The 21,041-nt window shown below is 35.5% G+C and overlaps 5 protein-coding genes and 1 long non-coding RNA gene across 6 annotated transcripts; 1 reads left to right on the top strand and 5 right to left on the bottom strand.

Moving 5' to 3' along the window:
* Positions 1-1,536: 1,536 nt before the first annotated feature.
* Positions 1,537-4,096, bottom strand: LOC111483448 (phytochrome-interacting ankyrin-repeat protein 2-like). Its single transcript, XM_023129671.1, has 3 exons — positions 3,419-4,096; positions 3,148-3,319; positions 1,537-2,018 (listed from the first exon to the last, which is right to left on the bottom strand). Exons 1-3 carry the CDS (start codon positions 3,551-3,553, stop codon positions 1,804-1,806), a joined length of 522 nt encoding a protein of 173 aa, XP_022985439.1. The 5' UTR covers positions 3,554-4,096; the 3' UTR covers positions 1,537-1,803.
* Positions 4,097-5,150: 1,054 nt separating this feature from the next.
* On the bottom strand, positions 5,151-7,315 carry LOC111483449. The gene is made up of 2 exons (XR_002718366.1): positions 7,101-7,315; positions 5,151-5,539 (listed from the first exon to the last, which is right to left on the bottom strand). It is a non-coding gene; the product is annotated as an uncharacterized LOC111483449 (long non-coding RNA).
* Positions 7,316-8,051: 736 nt separating this feature from the next.
* LOC111483445 (aspartic proteinase CDR1-like) lies at positions 8,052-9,490 on the bottom strand. Its single transcript, XM_023129668.1, has one exon. The coding sequence runs from the start codon at positions 9,458-9,460 to the stop codon at positions 8,156-8,158; it is 1,305 nt and encodes a 434-aa protein (XP_022985436.1). The 5' UTR covers positions 9,461-9,490; the 3' UTR covers positions 8,052-8,155.
* Positions 9,491-10,919: 1,429 nt separating this feature from the next.
* On the bottom strand, positions 10,920-12,015 carry LOC111483447. Its single transcript, XM_023129670.1, has one exon. It carries the CDS (start codon positions 11,893-11,895, stop codon positions 11,035-11,037), a length of 861 nt encoding a protein of 286 aa, XP_022985438.1. The 5' UTR covers positions 11,896-12,015; the 3' UTR covers positions 10,920-11,034.
* Positions 12,016-13,719: 1,704 nt separating this feature from the next.
* LOC111483446 (probable serine/threonine-protein kinase PBL15) lies at positions 13,720-16,629 on the top strand. Its single transcript, XM_023129669.1, has 5 exons — positions 13,720-14,363; positions 14,443-14,578; positions 14,651-14,787; positions 14,891-15,014; positions 15,955-16,629. The coding sequence occupies exons 1-5, from the start codon at positions 13,950-13,952 to the stop codon at positions 16,398-16,400; spliced, it is 1,257 nt and encodes a 418-aa protein (XP_022985437.1). The 5' UTR covers positions 13,720-13,949; the 3' UTR covers positions 16,401-16,629.
* A 303-nt stretch (positions 16,630-16,932) lies between these two features.
* LOC111483444 (protein NUCLEAR FUSION DEFECTIVE 4-like) lies at positions 16,933-20,149 on the bottom strand. Its single transcript, XM_023129667.1, has 3 exons — positions 19,694-20,149; positions 17,541-18,472; positions 16,933-17,453 (listed from the first exon to the last, which is right to left on the bottom strand). The coding sequence occupies exons 1-3, from the start codon at positions 20,000-20,002 to the stop codon at positions 16,982-16,984; spliced, it is 1,713 nt and encodes a 570-aa protein (XP_022985435.1). The 5' UTR covers positions 20,003-20,149; the 3' UTR covers positions 16,933-16,981.
* Between the last annotated feature and the right edge of the window lie 892 nt (positions 20,150-21,041).

Below are 21,041 nucleotides of genomic sequence, written 5' to 3'. Positions count from 1 at the left end.
AAATTAACCCAATCTAACATTTATGATTTGGGTTGAATAGTTCAAGTTGATCTGATTATTTAGTTATATGAACATGTTTATCGGTACAAAATATTAATTTATATCATTTAACCTTGCTTTATTCAAAAATAAAATAACATATAAAAAGATAAAATATAAAACCACAATTAATAATTTAAATGGGTTTTTGAAGTGGATGATTATAAATTATTGGTTAAGGAGAAAAATGATTAAGATTCCAAATGTGTAAGTTTGCTTGAATAAATGAAGCTTGTCTCCAAACACACAAACAAATGGCCCTATTTCATTCCATTTTGGACAATAATCTATGCTCTTTCTTCTTGTCTGTGCTGCTATTCATAATTGAAAATTTATATGGTTTATTTTGGCCCGTTACATATCGCCGTCATCGGTAGCCTCATAATTTCAAAATGTGTCTATTTCCTCTCTTTAACGGGTGCTGTGTGAGTCGTTTTTTTTTTCTTCAGTAGAACAAACCTACTAATATCTATTAGACCATATCTATATTGTTGATAATATCTATTAGACGACTCTACTTATAAGTCGCATTAAATTATATTATTCCATGCTAATGTGTGATACGAGCATCTAAAAACACTTAAATATATACAAAATAGGCATTAGTTTAAGCTAAAAATAATGTTTCACCTAACGAAACATCATAGTTCCAGCACCCTTTTTAATTTAATTAAAAGATAGTACTAAAAATGATGAACACTAAGTGTTTGTGTTTAATAAGAATTTGATTAGTTTAAAACAAAATTAGAAAAGCAATTAACAATAGTGTCTCCCCTCCATAATGCAATAACCTTTATCCCTACAAATACCCGTTGTGTTCCTCTTTTTCCCATTATTCTACCATATCAGCAAGCTTTTATATATATATATATATATACACATCTCGAGAATAGCTTACCAATACAATAATAAGTAATTGGTCACATAATAATTAAAGGTATTACCTCAAGGACGTCCTTGCATGAGATGAAAAAAATTTAGTACGCCTATAATATATGTACTCATTTCATTCAATATTTGACACGTCATTAAATAATATATTTCACTATTCAATAGTTTTTGTGATTTTTGAGTTTTTTTTTTTATTTTTTACAGACTGTTTAAGATATTCAAGGAGTAATATAATCTTGCCTAAAAATGTAATAAAAAAAAAAGAAAATATAATAAAAAAAAAAAGGGGAAAAAGAAAAAAGTTGGTAAAAATTTTGTTTTTTGTTTTTTTGTTTGGAAACTCATTTAAATTCTCAATCTCTAAACTTTTATATCATCTATTATCTTAATTTTTATTGTGACACCCGAGTAAATAAGAGATATATGAATAATAAGTTCATACTACATTCAAACCAGAGAAATCTCAATGATAGAATGATTAAAAAAGTTTATTTACTATTTATATCAACAAGAAGTACTTTTTTTTTAGACAATTGAATCATAGAAATTTCATAATTAAGCATGTTTTGCTTGAAACAATGCTAAGTTGGGTAACCTCTCGAAAAATTTTCCAATCCAAATCTTAGACATGGGTCGTTACATTTACAGTCTCAGTCCCAAGTAGCATAAATTCTGTCCAAAAACGAGTAGGTCAATCGAACAACGGCGGGCAAAGGAATACAAACACATAACACAATTTTATGGTTTGACAACCACAAAAGAAGAAACCATATCTGATCCGACACAGCAAGATTAAGATAGATAGATGCCTTGATAAGAGAAGAATCAAACTCAACAACACCACCACCAGGGGGTGGGGGGAATGGGGTTTTTTCAGCTCTCAGAGCTGCAAGATGTCTCACTAGACGAACCATTGTAATGTTGAAGACGCTTGACCTCCTCGTACGCCCACTCGAGGCCGGGACAGTAGTGCAGTGGAGGATTAAATCTGCAGTCATTTATGTCATCAGGCAAGAAAGCTCCATTCTCCACGAGGAACTTCACAGCTTCCTTCCTTCTCTCTTTGGCTGCACTGTGCAGAGGTGTCCCTGGGGTTCATTGTCAACATAATCAATGTTTAGGATCTTTATTACAACAAGGCTTCAACGTTTTATCTATATTCTTACCCATCCTAATGCCAATATCTTTAACTACTTTCAGAACAAGAAAATTTGGTTGTTTATCCACATTTGTTTAAGGAAATATAAGAGCTTTACAAGCCCAAGCACCACCGCATGCCTACAGTCTATGCCTACACGGTGCGTATCTGCTTGCTCCTCAAAAGTGTTACGTGTAGTGAACCCAGCAGCATAGCATCAACACAATATTTACCGGATATAACATGTGAGCTCCCATATCAGTTGGAGAGAAGAACAAACCATTTTTTATAAGAGTGTGAAAACCTCTCCCTAGCATATACGTTTTAAAAACCTTGAGAGAAAGCCTATAAAAGACAATATCTGGTAGCGGTGGACTTGGCTGTTACAAATGGTATCAAAGTCAAACACCAAGTAATGTGCCAGCGATGAGGCTGAGCCCCAAAGGGGGCTGGATACGAGGCGGTGCGCCAGCAAGGATGCTAGGCCCTGAAGGGGGTGAATTGGGGGGTCCCACATTGATTGGAGGGGGAAGAGTGCCAGCAAGGACGTTGAGCCCCGAAGGAGGGTGGATTGTGAGATCCCACGTTAGTTGGGGAGCCGAACGAAACTTTGTTTATAAGGGCGTGGAAACCTCTCCCTAGCAGAGGCGTTTTAAAAAGCTTGAGGGTGGACATTCATTTCCCTTCCCACAACCTACTCCCTACTTAATCAAGGATTCTCATCCAGTTCAGAGCATGCCCCATGGAGAAAAAGAAAATCTCTATCACGAATCAGCCATACTCTTAAATCTAGTTTTTCTTTCCTTCTCCCTTCTTTAGTTAGTTTTGTCAATGAATTTTAGCAAATGTTAATTCTTTGTTCTTCAGATTCTATTTTATTGGGCATAGCTTATTCATTTCATATTTAACGGTACAAGTTAGCAAAACTGTTTATGATTGAATTGAATGATATCACTTCCCAAGAGCTTTTCTAAAACTCCAAATACTTGATTCATCAATAACAATAAAATACCAGATAAATTCAGCTAATCAATTCTAGCTTTATATTGAATGAACCCGTGAGAGATAAGGATACTTACAGCCACAAGCACCTTTGGTTCTAGCATCAATGTTGGCACCACGTTCAAGCAATTCATCCATTAAATCAAGATGCCCACCCTCCGCAGCAAGGTGAAGGGGTGTCAACCCCTTCGATTTGGGGCCCCATGCTTCTGCATTCACATCCATTCCTTCATTCAGCAGACGCTTCACCTGATCAAGATTTGCAAAACAAAATTCAAGAATCAATGAACAAAAACAACACCCATCACTTCAACTAAAGAAAATAGCAGAGGAGAAAACGAAACCCACCTCTTTAAGGTCACCCTTTCGCGCACCAATGTGGAGTGAAGTCCACCCCCTATCATCCCTATTCAATACTTCATTTCGGAAGGAACGCCTTCTCGAAAGGCTTCGACTCATCGGGCCTCTCTGTTCTTGAGGCATGATCTTAAATCCCCCTTCAATCAACTCACTCACAATAGTTCGTAAATCACAAACTAGAAACAGAGCTCCATTCAACAACAACTCTTATCGAAATATGATCAATAACAAGAAAACCCAGAACCCAAAAAAACAAGAACTACATGATCCTTAGGAAGAACAAAGTAAAATCAAAATGCTTAATGAGTATTAGGGGTAAAGCTAAAATCAAAGAGAATGATGAGCAACGCAGTAGGGTGCAAAGGGATTCAACCCAGTACCAAAAACACGAAGATTATGAACGATTACGATGAAGTTCATAAAGGGTTTAAAGATTATAATCATAACTGATGCGAAATCCTTATCTCTTGAATGAAGAAGCAACAGATGGGGATGCTTGGAGGCAAGATTTGGCGCGGATTAAAGAAACCCTGCTTTGAATCGGATAGAACTCAAAGGCATATAAGAGCAGAGAGATTAAAGCGAGGGAGAGAAGGTCCAGTAGATTTCGGTTGGACTGCTTGTAATTCTACGCAGAAGGAGCTAATTTTGAAAAGGCCAACTCAATTACGCTCACGGACTAAAACAACGGAGGATCTTTTTTTAAAAAAAAAAAATAGTAATACTTGGATTTGTATTTATCTTAATTTTAAAATATATACGTCTTTAAATTTTTAATTTACGGTTAATATTTTTTTTTATTAATTAGTCATTAAAAACTTACTAAAATACAAAGCCTACTAAATATAAAATTCAAATAAGATTTTTAAAATCCGAAAATTTACCTGAAATGCATTCAGCCTAAAATTAAAACTTTAGGAATTTATTAACGTATATTTAAAGAAAATTAATTTGTATTTGACCTTTTGTAAAATTTTGGAGGCATACTTAATTATTTATAAACTAAACTTGAAATCTAACCAAAGAAAATAACATGTTGTTTTAATATTATATTATATAATATAGAAGAAGAAAAAATCAATTTATACACTGTACCGATTTAAATCTTAACTTTCAATATTTAAATCAATTTAAACTCCTATATCTTTTTTTAATTACTATCGAATAGAATACTTCCTCAATTGCATTATTAACATAATATTATTAAAAAAAATCAAGATTAATTTTTATTTCTAACTTATTTAGAAAGAACTATGTGAAATTGGTCTTTTGTCATTAATAGACTTTTGGAAGAATAATAATTTATTAAAGTGTTTTTTAATTGAGTGAAATTAATTATAAATCACTAATAAATTGTCTAAATGGATTCACTCCTATAAAAAATAAAAATAAATAAATAAATAAATAGAATGATCCAGATTCTGGTACTTGAACCTTGATTTAATTTTCTAAAAATTTATGAGGTACATGAAGTTCTCTTTTAAATCAGTAAAATCTCATATCGGTTGAAGTCTTGAAGACAGGAACAGAGTATTTCTTATCAGGGTGTGAAAACCTCTCCCTAACAAATACGTTTTAAAACAGTGAAATTGATACATAATGAACCAAACAATATCTAGGGACGGTGGGTTTTGAGTCCTACAAAATCTCTCTTTCATAATCTCTTAGTTACCGATGTACTGTTCTCAATCCTAATAAACAGATGTAATACAGAACCTTCTTATGCATTTGCAAGATTGTATCCTTTTATAAAGAAAATGTCATTTCTTAGGATAGGATTCCCTAGTTCATAGGCACAGAGTAAACTAGACTGGGACGACTCTGGAACAAGCGTATTAGAGTCTTGTTTATTTTACAAGTGCCACAATGACTCGTCATTTTATACCCTTACAAGGAGGAGTACAATTTTAAGAACAAGAAAGATGAAGACAATCAATCAGAGCAACTTTCATTGATCTGCACAGAAGGGAACTTTGAAATGCCTTCAATAAAGCTACTCACATACTGCAACTTGCAAGGGGCGATTCAGCCAGATTCTGACGGTGGCTTTTCCTTCGGATGTTTGGAGGCATAGTGATCACCCAATTGGTTATGATTTGCTAGTTGTACCTATGGTAAGAAACAGATGATTAGATACATAGTCGAAAAAACCTTCTGAGCATCATAATGGAAAACTTTAAAATAGAGGAATTTATAATTCTCTTCTATGTCTAATTCAATATTTAGTCTCTATGACTTCGTCCCACATGCCAAGAGAAACTATTCACAAAATACCTTGAGAAAAGTTTGATAGACATGGATTCTAGTAGTGATGTGAGATCTCACATCGGTTGGAGAGGAGAACGAAACATTCCTTTAAGAGTGTGAAAACTTTTTCCTAACAAAGGCGTTTTAAGACCTTGAGTGGAAGGTCCAAAAAGGAAAGTCCAAAGATGACAATATCTGCTAGCGGTGGCTTAGGCTGTTAGAAGTATGTGTATGTTAGAAGTATGTGTATGAAGAGAATGGTGTACACAGATCAGACAACACATGGGGAGGAATGAAAAACTAGGCATTCCACTTTTTCAAAGGCAAAAGATCAATCCACAGCCTAAACGTAAAATTTGTAGAAAACTGGACATTACGAAGTTTGGCACGGCAAGTACCTGAAGAAACGAAAGTCTTAATACCCAAGACAGGTTGCTAACTATAAATATGTAAATCGAGTCTTATCCCGCGTTGCTTGCTTTTTATGTCTTAGAGATGGTGAATATGTGAATCATTTGTTTCCCCTATTGCCACCTTGCTATTGAGGTTGGATGTACATCTTAAATGAGTTATCCTTTTGTCTGCCTAAAAGTGGTGATAATTGGCAGATAGAAGCTCCAAGGGGCTGGTGTTTTAAAGGCAATGATCTTTGAAGATAAGATAAAACTTTGTTAGTCTTCTAATGATTATTAACAATTGGAAGGCTCTCCCTTTTTAGGCTCTTAGGTTGTTATCGTCTATATCCCAAAAGAAAGAAAAAACTCAACATACAAATTAGGAATCCAAAAGAGTAAACAAAAAGAGAATTATCCTCAGAAGTTCTACAAATAGAGCTGTGAATTTGGATATGGAGTATCAAATTCTTGTTTTCCCAATAATCATGAACTCAATCACAATTTAACTAATCTGGCAGCATTTCTTGCAACAAGAGAACTTCTTAAGACAATATCAGAGCTACACATAAAAAATATTGAATCATAGTTTCTATTCAATGTTTCAAGTAGATGGCTCCTATATTTTGTAGCCTGAACTCAAAACCTCTTTATCATATAGAATTAAGGCTTGAACATTTTTCAGTCAATAAACTCATAGTTCTGGTACCAGTCCTGCCAAACCCTATAACAGATGATCCGCCAAAATGATCTACTTTTGGATCCTAGCATTGACTTAAAAGGAAAGATAAAACCAAAATCAATCAAACTCCAATGAATTTCTTATCAATTGAGAGCATCGCAACAGCAATATCAAGTGCATTATAACATAGATTAGAAAACAGTAAGGAAAAATGATAACTGGAAATGAAATTTTCTATTGCTTTGACATCACAAAATTAATAAGATTATGATCCAGATCAAAAAGAAAGAACAAACACTCAAATCCAATCGAGAATATAATAGAAACAAAGATTGAAGAGAAGAAGAACCTTGCAAATAGGGCAGATGACTTTAAGGGCAACGGCTCTAGCCTCGAACTGCGAGCCTTTCTGCTTCTGATTTTTCTCCGCATTTCGCCTCTGAGCTTCGATCTTTTGTTTTCCTCGGGTCATCTTCTTCGTTCAAGGCAGAGGATCGGAAAATTCTGCACCAAAAATTATCAGATTTATTTTACCGTAATGAATATCGAACCCAAGTTGACTGAATCCAGAAAGACAAAACTACCCCTTCATGTTTCTTCTTCTTAACTACACGATTCTCATTTAACAGAATCATATTTTCGTCAATTCACTTAAATAAATCAAGATAATTAAGTCTATATCTCAGAATTATTACGAATATTGTGAAAATAACTATAATAGGTTAAAATATATTTAAAAAGGATCTTCTTAATGGTTAATTAAATTGTATAAAATCATTTAGGCGTTTTAAAATAAATATATATACATATATTTCATGATTTATAGATTTTTAAATTATATTTATATTTTCATGAGTATTATTATTATTATTATTATTATGATTTAATCAATTTTAATAAAATAAAATAAAAACTAAACTTAGGTTTGTAAAAAGTATATAAATTAAATTTAAGATTTATTCAAAATATATAAACTAAATTAGGATCACTATAAAATTTTAAGATTGTGTTCCTATTTATGATTAACTTTTTATTTTTTATTTATTTTTACCTCATATATATTTTTTACAATGTTGACTAAATAAATAAGATTCACGTTCCAAAATATGAGTAGAGGATAAGTAATTTTTTCTTTTTTATTAAATTTCAATTATATATATATATATATATATTATATAATTTTGGACCAATTCGAATTGACACATCTAGTCAATACATGTGATGCTAATAATTAAAATATTAAAAAATCAAATATCAAACAAGTTGCAAACTTCACCTTCTAAACGTAAATACAACTTGGTTGTGAAAATATTATTATTATTTGTATTAAGCTGTATGGTTGGAATTGTTAGGGTGATATGAACCCAAATTGAATAAAGGCGGCGGTGAAACGACATCAATCCTCTAACCACAAACAGTACGTTTAAACGACACCGTCTTCCGGTCCAGATCATATCCGACTAAAAAGTTAACCTGCGCCAAGTTCCCAAAAATGGCAAATTTCATCGCCGGTGCCAAAGTCAAACAAGCCACATCTTCATTTACCAAAGCAAATGTATTCTCCGACTGCAACTCTACGGCGGCACCACCAACAAAATGTGCCGTAATGATCGGAATATTCAAGTCGTCAACGCTGCTCACACCATAACAGAGTTCCAAAATCCCAGTTGGATCATTCACCTGCTTCGCTTTAACAACTTTTGCCAAAGTCGAAACGACGCCGTCGTATAAATTCGGGGGCAAAAGTGTCAATGTCGTACCGGAATCAATAATGATATTCCCTTCTACTACTGCAGACGACATGTTGTTTGCAACCTCAAACCGCTTGTTAGCAATCGAAACCGCTTCAAGAGTCAAGAAATAGTATGTATCAGGATGTTTCTGCACGAGAGGGGTAGAAACCACTTTTCGCCCCGACACGGCAGCTTCTTCACCGAAGCTTATTTTGCCTGTGATATTCGCGTCGCTGAAGAACGTCGGCAAGCAATACGAGAACCGCCGTTTGACGGCGGCAATTGTGTTCAGTTGCGAAACCAAAGAGAGAGGGCCGCCGCCGAGTCCGACGATCCCCGAGGTCTCTCCGAGGAAAGTGCCGCCATTTTCGTGGCCGCATCCAATGACTACCTTGTTGAGTTTGAAGGACCCAATGGTAATTTTCTCAGATGCCAGGTCACCATGCGTGAAGGATTGGTCTCCGTAGCTGTAGCCATAGGTGCAGGTTTTGAGGTCGGGACCACAACGGTGGCTGACGATGGAGTTGCAAGTATCAGACGTGCAAGACACGTTGCTATAAGAGGATGATCGATGTGGATTAAAAATGGGATTTGATTGGTTGAAGCATTTGACACATGGCAAACATTGTGTCCACGTCAGGTCACTGCCAGTGTCGGCGATGGCGGTGAAATCAACCGGCGGGGTTCCAATAGAGAGGGAAATTAAGAACTCGCCGCTGTCAGGTATGAGCGGAGAATGAACGCCGCCAGTGGAGACGGTGGCGGCCCGATTGGTGAGGGTGGTGGAACGGGAGAAAGAGCGGTTGAAGGCACCGGTAAGCCGTTCGTAGTGGGAGACAGATGGGTTGTGGAGAGGAGAGAGAAGGGAATCACGGTGGATTATAGAGGTGGTGAAGCCATTTCCACCACCGCGACCGGTGGCTGATACGGAGAAGGAAAAAAGAAAGAAATAGAAGAAGATTGAAATGGCCGCCATGGATTCCGGTTTGAAAGCTTCAGAGGATGAAGATTTTTTACTAGACAAATATATATATTAATTATTTTTATTTATATTTTTTTTGCATTTTTGACAGGTGAGAATTTGCATGGGATAATGTGATGTGGATATTGTCATGTTTCCTAATATAAAATTTCCCCCTTCTTATTTCTTCATTAAGTATTACCATCTTAAGTCTAATTGGATTGGGAAGAATTTGAATTTCTTACGTTTTAAAAAAATATAATAATTAATAAATAATATATTATTAAAAAATATATAAATATTATCATAATTTTTTTTTTTAAAAGTTCGGTTTTTTTACCAAATGGCACTTTAAAAAAAATGGGTTAAACAAATAAAAATAAATTTTAGAAAGGATAAGGACCAAAGTGAAAATTATTATTCTGCTAATAATTGAGATATTTTTCCCTTTTTATTTTATAAAATTATTAGAACGTTTCATAAAATTAAATTCTGATTAAGTAAAATTTGAAAAATGAAAATATAAAAGGTAAGTTGATCTCCAAAAATTATGAACCATATATAGAAATAAATTAAATTTGCAAGGAGAAAATCATGGGTTATTTTTCCACTTACTATTAAATTTTTTTTAATATCTCTTGGTCGTACCTCAATTAGTTAAATCAGCAAATTTTTTATTTGCAAAATTAAAAAAGGAAAATAATATTATCTTTCCTTATCGATTGAGATATCATAATCTTTTCATTTCAGCTCGATTTCAACATAATTGCATACTTTTCGTTAGTTAATGGTGTATTAGAACCTAAAACAAGGTAAAAATGAATGAATCTAGACTAAGTAAAACACATAATATTTAATGATTTTTCAGTATAAATTATAAAAAATATTAATGAAGTTCAATACATAGTCTTCAATTTAACATTCGAATAAAAATTATAATATTACTCAGAAAAGTAAACGTATATTATAATTTTGAATGAAAACAAAAATCTGACAATTACTTAAAACAGCACAACAATATTTAGCAGGGGTGTATATTGAACCCAACAAACCAACCCAAAATTATACGGGTTGTGTTGGGCTAGTTTTCTGAAACAGAAAGTATTCCGTTCGAATTTCGAGCTCATGGGAAAAAATTTCAGGTTGACCCGAACCAAAAAAAAGATATTATAAAATATTTTAAAGATAACTTGCCAAAGTCTACTCCATTGAAGGAGAAATTGAAGTTCATGTAAAATGGAAACTTTTAACAGTAAACGTCATTGAACTATACAATACAATTAGCCCTTTCTTGCAAAGAGTATTTAGCGTGATGAAGGAGAAAGATTAGAACAAAATTAAGAAAAAACAACATAATTTAAAACAAGAGAATTACTAATGTTGTTAGAGAAGATTATAAACATATAAACATAAATGATAAATCTATATTTTCTTCACCAAATTCCCTTGATTCAAAGTACTAACCCAAATATAAATTTCATACCATATTTCTATATATATATAAAGAAACTTCAAGGGATTATGCTTGTGTATATAGTTGATTATATGCAAGAACAAGATTAACCATAAACAGCATCAAAATTGCGTACTCATTTTTTGATTTCTGGATCGCTGAGCTCGTCTTCAATGTCTGAAACATTCATCCTAGCCGAAGTTTGTTTTGCCCATTTCACAATTTTCTCAGCCTCCCGATTGATCTTCTCTTCCTCTTTCATTGCCTTTTTCAGGATTTTATGTTGCTCTTTTGCCGAAAAAATGTTCAAATCTGACAGGAAATCATTGTTCTTACCCCATCCAAGGCCGTTATCGAGAGTTCTGTTGTTGCTGTTCTTCTTCTCTGAAGCTTTCTTCGGTGAACACCAAAAACAACCGGCTCTTCTCGGCGGAGATTGTGGCGGAGAAGCGAAGGATCCCGATTCTGAGCTGGTTTTTGAGCGGATTTTGGTACCTTTCTTCGGTTCTAAAAATTCATCGATTTCACCAGATGAAGACGAAGAATACGAAGGAGATGAAACGTACCTACATTTCGATTTCGCTCTGGAACTTCCATTTTTCGGCTTTTGATTGTCCATCGGTGGCGTTGAATTTCCTTTTCCCGATGAGGAATCCGGCAGATGCTGCGAATGAGATTTAGGGCTAAACCCTAATTCCTTCTTGTGACTCTGTTTAGAAGGAGAAAAAACTGCAAAATCATCGTCCGGTTTCTCATCGCAGGAGTGCACAGATCGACTGTTCTTCAAATCGAAACCGGATCTGTTCTCGGATTTGGCAGCAGGAAAGGATTTGAGCTTCCGAAATCGAGATTCAAGTTCAGTGGGAAGAACAGAGTCGGTGAAGCCAGAGCAGTTGATGGCAGAGAGTTGTTCGAGAACACAGAGATCCTGCGTTTGGGAAAGCAGATCTTCGACGGCCGAATCGTCGGTGTCGGAAAGAAAGGAGAAATCCGCCATTGATGGAGAGAGAGGAGAAGGAACAAAAACAAAAAAAGATGGAGTCGTGTTAGGGAAGAAGCAGCCGAATGAAGCCCGCCATAGGTGGATGGCTATTGGCGAAAAAGTCGGCAAAATGGGGTTTCTAACGGCTAATTCATTTGTCACAAAGTCACGCCTTACAACAAGTGGAGCCCACTCTTGTCACTTTGGAACGCGCTGTTCCATTATCCTGAACCGGACCGGACCGGGCCGGAGCCATTGTTTACTCCCAATGACAATTTAGAAATATAATAATAATAATAATAATAATAATACCGACTGAATTTTTGTTGTTGTCATTATTATAATTATTTGCATATTGTTATTATTAAATTATTTTCATATACTAACTAACATCATATACTAAAATGCGATATAGATATTATAAACTATACTTTTTTTTTTTGGTCAAAAGTATTAGTTTTGACCATCGTACCAAACACAATTAAAAATCCTCTCTTTGAGCTAATCCTTTGTCCCTTTATTCCCCTTCAAGATATAATTTTTAAAAATAAAAATTAAATTAAATTTAAAGATTTTTTGTAATTTTTTTTATTTTAACTAATAATGTTTTATAAATTAACGGATCTATTTAAATATAAATTTTATTTTTTAATCTAATAGAATTATACAAATTTAAAAAATTATTAGATATATTATTTAGAACATTTTTTAACTATTAGAGATAATATATACATATATTTTCATAAAGAGAGAGTTTAGTGATTAAAATTAATTTAATCTAATTAAAAAATTAAAATAAAACTTAAAATATTTATAAGAGAAGTTTTATCCACAATATTTGAAATGTTGGGGAAGAAAAATCTTATCCACGTCATAAGGGAAAAAAACAAATGGTGCAACACGTGTAGGAGTCTGATTCGTTGAAAGCTATAGTTGTTGAGAGACTAAAAACTGGTATGACGTACAAAAGTGCATGTCCTTGGAGTTGAGGTGGAGCAGAAGAAACAAGGATACGGCCACAGGGCTGTCATCGTCCCTTACATCACAGCATTCAACTGCTCCTCCTTTTCCCCTATTCTCAACCAATCACAAAAGTCCTGCACCCGTCATTCGTCACCGTGTCGGTCACACAAATTGTATTGAATTTCCCGATTTCTCCTTTGGGATGTAAACATTCGGTTGGGTGTGGGGATATTTTGGATCCTTCGGCTTCTTTGGGAAGCTTGCAAGTTTGTGTTTTAGTTAAATAGTGTATCGAGGGTATTATTGTAATTGTAAAACAATATTTAAAATATTAAAACAAATTTGAAGAAAATTTATTTAAGCTTATATCAATTTTTACAATAAATTAAATTCAACCTTAATATTAAACACCGTTGTATAATTTTCGTTTAAAAACATAGTTTTATAATACGGATTAAAACGTAACTTTTATTTGATATAAAATTTTGTTTATTTTAAACTATGATTACTCACTCGAAAGAGTATAGACTTAAGCCATTCAAATTTTCGACTTAAGCCATTCAAATTCAAATTCAAATTTATAAAATTTAATGTATATTTATACTAACTTCATTAGATCTATGTATTAAAATAAATATTCGAATCTAATTTTATACATAACCCAACCAGAAGAAATAAGAGATGAAAATTCATGTAAATATTTTTTTATCAGAAATTTGCATATACATATATGTGTGTGGGTAGATATATAATATATATATAATTGATAAAAAAAAATGTATTTTCCGCCGTCGAAAAAGGTAGGGGTCTAATTTAAAAATATTTAAAAAAAAAAAAACACAAACTCATAAGTTCAGTACGAAGACAATCGCATAAGAGACAAAGATTCAACCAACCAAAGAGAGAAAATGGAATGGAAGAATCAGAAGAAGAAGAGGAGGAAGAAAGAGAATCATCAACAAAAATACTCAGAGCATTAGTAGAGTGGTTAGAGAGCAGTTGAAGAAAGGTACCATTTCCAATGCCTCCTTCCCAACCCATTTCCCATAAGAAACCTCCTCCTTCACCTTCCATTTCCAATCCCCAAATCCTTCTCTTCCACAATAATGAAGGAATCCAAGCCATGGCGCCCTTTCGCCGCCAATTGCTGCTCCGCCGACGACCAGACCGCCTTCGGCAACTTCAGCCGCTGCCGCCCCAACCGCTCTGATTTCTCCAAGAACATCGCTCCTTTGCCGTCGTTCCGGCGGCTCTCCTTTTCCGATCTCAGCCGGTCCTCTTCGATTCGATTGAACGAGGATCTAGCGGCGTCGTTTGGGGCTGATTTGTTTGACTTTCAGTTGAGTGAGTTACGTGCCATTACTCAGAATTTCTCCAGTAATTTCTTGTTGGGAGAAGGGGGATTCGGCCGAGTTCATAAGGGCTATGTCGATGAGAACTTTCGGACTGGGCTTAGGGCTCAGGCCGTCGCTGTGAAGCTTCTCGATAACCAAGGCTTGCAGGGCCACCGAGAATGGCTTGTAAGATAACATTGCCCCTATTCCAAGTCATTTCAATATCAAATATTTTAATAACAAAATTTCTGTGTGTGTTTGGCAGGCTGAAGTAGTGTTTCTTGGGCAGCTGAGGCATCCAAATCTGGTAAAATTGATAGGCTATTGCTGTGAGGAAGAAGAGAGGCTTCTTGTTTATGAGTTCTTGCCCAGAGGCAGCTTGGAAAACCACTTATTCAAAAGTCAGCTTTTCTTCATAACTCTAAACCAGTTTAGAATTCCGAGTTTTTTTCCTCATTACTGAGCACTTGCAGGGCTTTCTATCTCGTTGCCATGGACGACGAGGCTCAAAATCGCCGTCGGAGCAGCGAAGGGCCTCGACTTCCTTCATGGGGCAGAGAAGCCTGTCATTTACAGAGACTTCAAAACTTCTAATGTCCTGTTAGACTCGGTTTGTGTTCTGAACTACTCTTGTTTATGATGTTACCTTCTTCTTGCAGTGTCCTTTAAGAAGAATACGAATTGATATAGCAAAATCTTGGGGGGTTTCTTAGGATTTTACAGCAAAGTTGTCGGATTTCGGACTGGCAAAGATGGGGCCTGAGGGATCAGACACCCATGTTACTACCAGAGTGATGGGTACATATGGCTATGCAGCCCCTGAATACATCTCCACAGGCAAGTTTTCTGTCATTTTCATCTCTGGTTTTCAATTGTGAACTCTTCATGAAGTTGCATCACAGAGCTGGTTCAGAATTGTCCTTTAATTCTGGCTCAACATTCTAAATTATTTGGGTCACTAAGAATCTGATAACATAGTATTAGAGTAGACAATCTCGAACATCAAATCATTTGATCACATTCATTCCTCGCCGTTTTGGCCTTGTGGAATAGAATTAATGGACTAGAATGGACTAGAAAGATTAATATGTTTTACTCTAGCTCCTACGAGTAGTGCCCTCGTGTTAAAGGGGTTTTTAGATGTTCGGTTGTAGAATCCTGTAACAGCTCTAACCCATCGCTAGAAGATATTGTCCATTTTAGTCCGTTACGTATCGCCGTCAATCTCACAGTTCTAAAATGCGTTTACTAGGGAGAGGTTTCCACACTTTTATAAGGAATGCTTCATTGCCCTCTCTCCATTCGATGTGGGATCTCATAGTTCACCCCCCTTGAAAGCCCAGCGTTCTCACTAGCACACCATTTGTAACAGCCTAAACTCAACGCAAGCAGAAATTGTCTATTACCGTCAGCCTCACGTTTTTAAAACGAGTCTACTGTGGAGAGGTTTCTACACCCTTATAAGAAATGTTTTGTTTCCTTCTCCAACCAAAGTAGGATCTCACAAATCCATTCTTGGTCTTTGGACACGAGGTAACGTTTTAATGACTTAAAACCCTTTTTGTCTTCTATGCAAGAAGTGGTGTTTGAGTTTGGTACACCTTAAGCTTTTAGGTTGAATGACTATCATGTTGAAGACATGTACATACCTGACTATCATGTTGAAGGCCTCCAAGAAATATAGTCATTGTTGCAATAATCCTAGGGTCCAATATCCATTCTCAAATGTAGTCTTGTCTAAACACTAATGCGGGTTGCGGTCTGATGTTCATCTTAGGGCACTTGACAACTAAAAGCGACGTGTACAGTTTCGGAGTGGTACTTTTGGAACTTCTTACAGGAAGAAGAGCAATGGACAAATCAAGAGCAAAGAATGACCAAAACCTTGTGGATTGGGCAAAGCCATATCTCAGTAGCTCTCGCAGGTTGCACTTCATAATGGACCCAAGGCTTTGTGGGCAGTATTCTGTGAAAGGGGCAAAGGGAATGGCCAGTCTAGCCCTCCAATCCACAAGCTTGAACCCTAAAGACAGGCCTAGAATGCCAGCCATTGTTGAAGCTCTTGAAGGCCTTCTTCAGTTCAAGGACATGGCTGTTACATCCGGCCACTGGTCTGCCTCTGCATCACCCAAACATGCCAGAAATGGCGTATCTGCTAAGGCCAAAACTGAGACAGGACGAGGAAATCTCTCTAGATCTCAGGCTGCCGTGAGCCATGGATGATATGTATGTGTGTATATATATATTTAGGCAAACAACTGCAGAGTTTCTACTATGTGAATATATATATGTAAATCTCGACTGCTTTGCTACACTACAATATGTAAATGAAGAATTCCTTCCCTTTGATGGGATTGGTCTCATCTCTATCAGAGTATAAATGTTAGAAGAATTGAACTGAAGAACAATCCAAAGGTTGATGAAAATGGCTTTAGGTGTCTGTTTTTTACAAGGATTTTGCACGACCACTGCTAACCAAAGCTACCTAATCATAATCCTTCAATGAATAGTAAGCTTAGTTTTGATTCTAACATGTTTGATCTCTAAATTTTGTTATTGATTTCAATTTGGATGTTGAAGTTTGAAATTGGTTTCTCATAGTAACGGTGATATTTTTAAATCCAACTTAAGTCTTTGGTTTGAAAGTTCAAATCAAAACTAGAACTATACTGAGAACAAAAAGAATGGAAAAAAATGTAATCTCCCCCACAATTGAAATGAAATGATGCATTGTGAAAAAAGGAAGAAAAAAAAAAAGGAACTAAAATCAGGTATGGAATGAATAATGATAACAGTGAGATAAATTAATACAATCTACTTGAACTACTGGAAATCCTACTACTTTCGAAGTGATCATAAGCGTGTCTGGTTCTCAAGAACAGTAACACGCTAGAAACCAAGCCTACAACAGAAATGCATCCACAAAATACAAAAGTCAAGAAATAGCACCTTCTTCCCATGCACACAACCGCCTCACCATGCCCGGAGTTCCTTCCCTGCGAATCGTATACCACCGCTGCAAACATGCCGTACAGAAGAGATCCGATTGGAATGTTTGTGATCAGAATGTTGTGGTTAACGCCTAAGCTATTTGGCCCGAACAGCTCCGCCGTAATGGAAACTGCCGCCGCGAATATGAAGCCGGAGCTCAGACCGATCAGTGCCGTGCCTATGTACACCGTCACCATGCTCGACGACGCCGATAGCAGAAAGAAAGCAATAGGAGTTGGAATTAGAGCGATCGAAAGCCATCCTGTTCTTGCAAAATATAATTTCCTGCGGAGAAAATAAAATTGGCGGTGTGAGTGTTCGGGAAAGCAGAGGAAACAGTGGAGAAATTGAATAGAATCGATTATAAATTACGCTCGAATGTAGTCCGGTACGGCCGAGAGCAATCGGCCGAAGAAGGAGAAGGAGGAGTAGAGTGTTACGATGGCGTTGGTTCTTGAACTCAACCCTAGCGATTGCGCAATCTGTCCTATATTGTTACTGTAAACAAGTCCAATTGTGCCACCGCAGATGTAAGCGGTGAAATACAGCCAAAAATCCAGTCGTTTCACCAATCGGCTCGACGGATGCTCTTCACCAAGCATCGCCAATTGATCCTTTTCAATCAATTTCGGAAAACAGCTTTTCGATTCAATCTCACCGTCAATAAGCGAAGCAGATTCAGACAATAACTGAGATCCGCCATTGCCAAAGCTTCCATTTGCTTCACGACTAAGCAGCTCCTTATGAAACTCAAGATCTTCGTCGTGGACAAGAATGAAGCTAGATCCGTCGAGGCTGAAGCTCGAGTTAACGGTCCGGTGGAACCAATCGTTAGCGTAAACAACGCCGGGAATACAGAGAGGCAACACGAGAAGGACGATGGCTCCGATGAAGAGAAGCCTCGCCATCATCGGATCGGCGGAAGTGACAGAGCCGAAGAGGAGAAGGTAGATTCCAACGGCGACGGCAAGGAAATTCAAGATGAGAAAAATGAGAGAGTCTCGCTGAACAGCGTCAGAGGAGAGAGAAAGCGATTGCAGCGGCGGTTGATGGAGGACGGGGAGGAAAGCGGCAATGGAAGTGAGAAGGGGAATGAGGGCGTTGAGAAGGAGGTAAATGGGAGGCGAAGAGGGATTAATGGCGTTGCCGGCGAGCGTGTAGAAAGCTGCACTGACGCCATTGAAGCTGACGGTGAGAGATAATGCCAAAGGCCGATTAGCAGAGAAGTTCCGAATGCAAAGGACGAAACAGACAGTGTTGAACCAACAGATGCTGCAACCCGCAAGCAAACACAGGAAGAACACCTGCCCATAATTAAAATTCGTTAAAATAAAATATTTAAATAAATAACAAAATAAAATAAAAACTTTATGCTTGAAATAATAATAGAAAAAGAATACACAATAATATGATACTTTCATGTGTCCTAGGAATATTGGAATATTGGAATATTTCTGAAATTATGCATGTGAGAACAACAGTCTGAACTAATAAATCATACAAAGAATCTTACCATGTCATTATTCTTCTATTTTTTAATTTTTTTCTGAAATTCGCCCGTGATTGATAAACTCTTTAACCTATGGTTTCTAAAAAAAAATGAAAATATATACCCAAAAAAACTATGATATATTTGATTAATTTTAAAAATGTGGTAATTATTTTATCATATGTATACCTTAGTTATTTTTTCTGTGGTAATTTGAATTGAAAATTATTACTTGTATTAAATAAAAATTATTTGATGAATAAAAGATGTGATTAAAATTATAATAATATTGTTTTGGATTTTTTACACCCAAAACAGAGAACCACATGGGCGTCATGTGTTGATGTCTTTAAAAATACCATAAAAAAACTGCAACCAAATTAAATTTTCTTATAAATTAGAAAGAAAAAAAAATGAGGTTCTCAAAATACTTCTTAAATCTTTCCAAAAAAATTGCATTGATAATGTTATATTTTTGTCTCTTCAAAGAAAATGCTTGGTTTTATTATTTTTAACGTAATGTATTTTTGTCAATATATTTAAATATAATGTATTAATTCCAAAATTAGGTGAGAAATAATAATATTCTGTTCGCTTCCAAATATATATAAATAATTCTCGATCTCGCTGTTTTTTGTTTATATATATATATATATTTTCCAGATTCAATTCCATAGAAAACATGATTTGAAAAAACAGAAACGATTTAAAAATACTGAACTACTAAATAATTTCCCAACAGGAAAACAATCCGAATAAGTTGTAGAATTTTTCAAGAACGATGGCAGTTTTTATAATCCCAAGAAAATCTTGGGAGAAACGAATCAGGAACCATGTTCATAGTTCATAGTTCATATCTCTACTAAACTTAAAAAATAATAATATTCATAATCCATCCCCAATCGATGAACGGAATCCGGTTTTGTTTTGGGAGAAACGAACAGAAATTTCATCCAATATTTTGAAGTATCGATAAGGAAACAGAGAAGCAGTTGAAAGAAACAAAGATTTCTAGAGAGGGAGAGAGAGAGAGTACCAGGAAATAGGGCAAGGAGATGAAATCGGCGATTAGGAGCCATTGGAAGCCGTAACCGATTAGTCCTAAGAAAGCGGCGATGAACAGAACCACCGGCAACGGTAGGTGAAGCAGAGCTAATCCAGAGGACCAGCCGAAAACCTTGCCTATATCGGAGGCGGTGGCGAGGTAATTAAGTTGAACCTGAGAAATGCCTAATACCGATTTCAATCTCGAAGAATAGGCCGAGAAATCGAAGTTCGTGCCGGTGAATGCTTGAATCCATATCGTCGCCACCAGAACCAGCCACTTCCGCGACTGGCCGGCCATCACAAACCGACCTCGATCTCGACGATGGCGGCGGCTGAGGCGGAGGCGGATTCTCCTTCCGTCCTCCTCCTCCTCCCGGCACTTGCCTCTGGAACTACTGGGCTTCCAATCGACGTGTATCACGATGCGGCCTCATTTATTTATATTATATCCAATGGTCTTTTTCATTAATTTTCAATTTCCTCGCACAATGACCATTCATTTCCATTCTTTTTAAATTTAATTCAAATAAGTTACGTCGACATCTTTTTTAAGAATATAGCCATAGGTTTTAATTTTAATTTTTTTAATAAAAAAAAATACAATTTAATCAAAATTACAAATGTATTTCATCCCTTCTAAATTTTTAAAAATTCATAAATAAATTAACCAAGGAATTAATTAAAAAAAATTCATAGACGATATTAGTCTTTGTCATGTCTCACATCAATTGATTAGAGCGGAAAAAACAAGTTCGAAAAATTAGAAAAATTAAATTAAAAGCAATAAAAGCATTGAATAAGATAGAAGTGAGTATAGTCCATTACATAAAATTGCGTTCTTAAGTTGCGTCTATTTCTACTCTAAATTTCAAAATATTTCATTTTTATTTTATTAATTAATTGAAATACTAACGCAAAAAATTAAGAGGGACCATCGATCAAATTCATTCCTAATACTTAATTTCCTAGTAATTGACTTTTTTTTTTTTTTTCCTTGAAATCAGAACGATAAAATTGTCCCTGTCAAAATTTTATTATTTTGATTAAACATTTTTTGACAAAGAAGATATTATTGAGAAAAAACAAAACTTTTAATGACGTAATAAATGTCATTCATCCGTCTCATAAAGGGCAAAAAAAAGTCATCCCTGTTTCGTGGCCCAAGAAGGATCATGAACGAGCAAAATCGTTTCAATTTTTTTTTTCGAGATATTATTGAGATTTTTTTTAAAAGTTTTTTTTTAAAGGATTTAGGTTTAATATTTTATAAAATCGTGTGTGGCTAGAGATTAATATTCAATATATATTAATTTACTGCAAGAAAATGTTATTTTAAA

Source organism: Cucurbita maxima, unplaced genomic scaffold (genome assembly GCF_002738345.1).
Source record: "Cucurbita maxima cultivar Rimu unplaced genomic scaffold, Cmax_1.0 Cma_Scf00008, whole genome shotgun sequence".
Lineage (NCBI taxonomy): Eukaryota > Viridiplantae > Streptophyta > Magnoliopsida > Cucurbitales > Cucurbitaceae > Cucurbita > Cucurbita maxima.
This window is presented reverse-complemented; position numbering and strand designations above follow the sequence as displayed.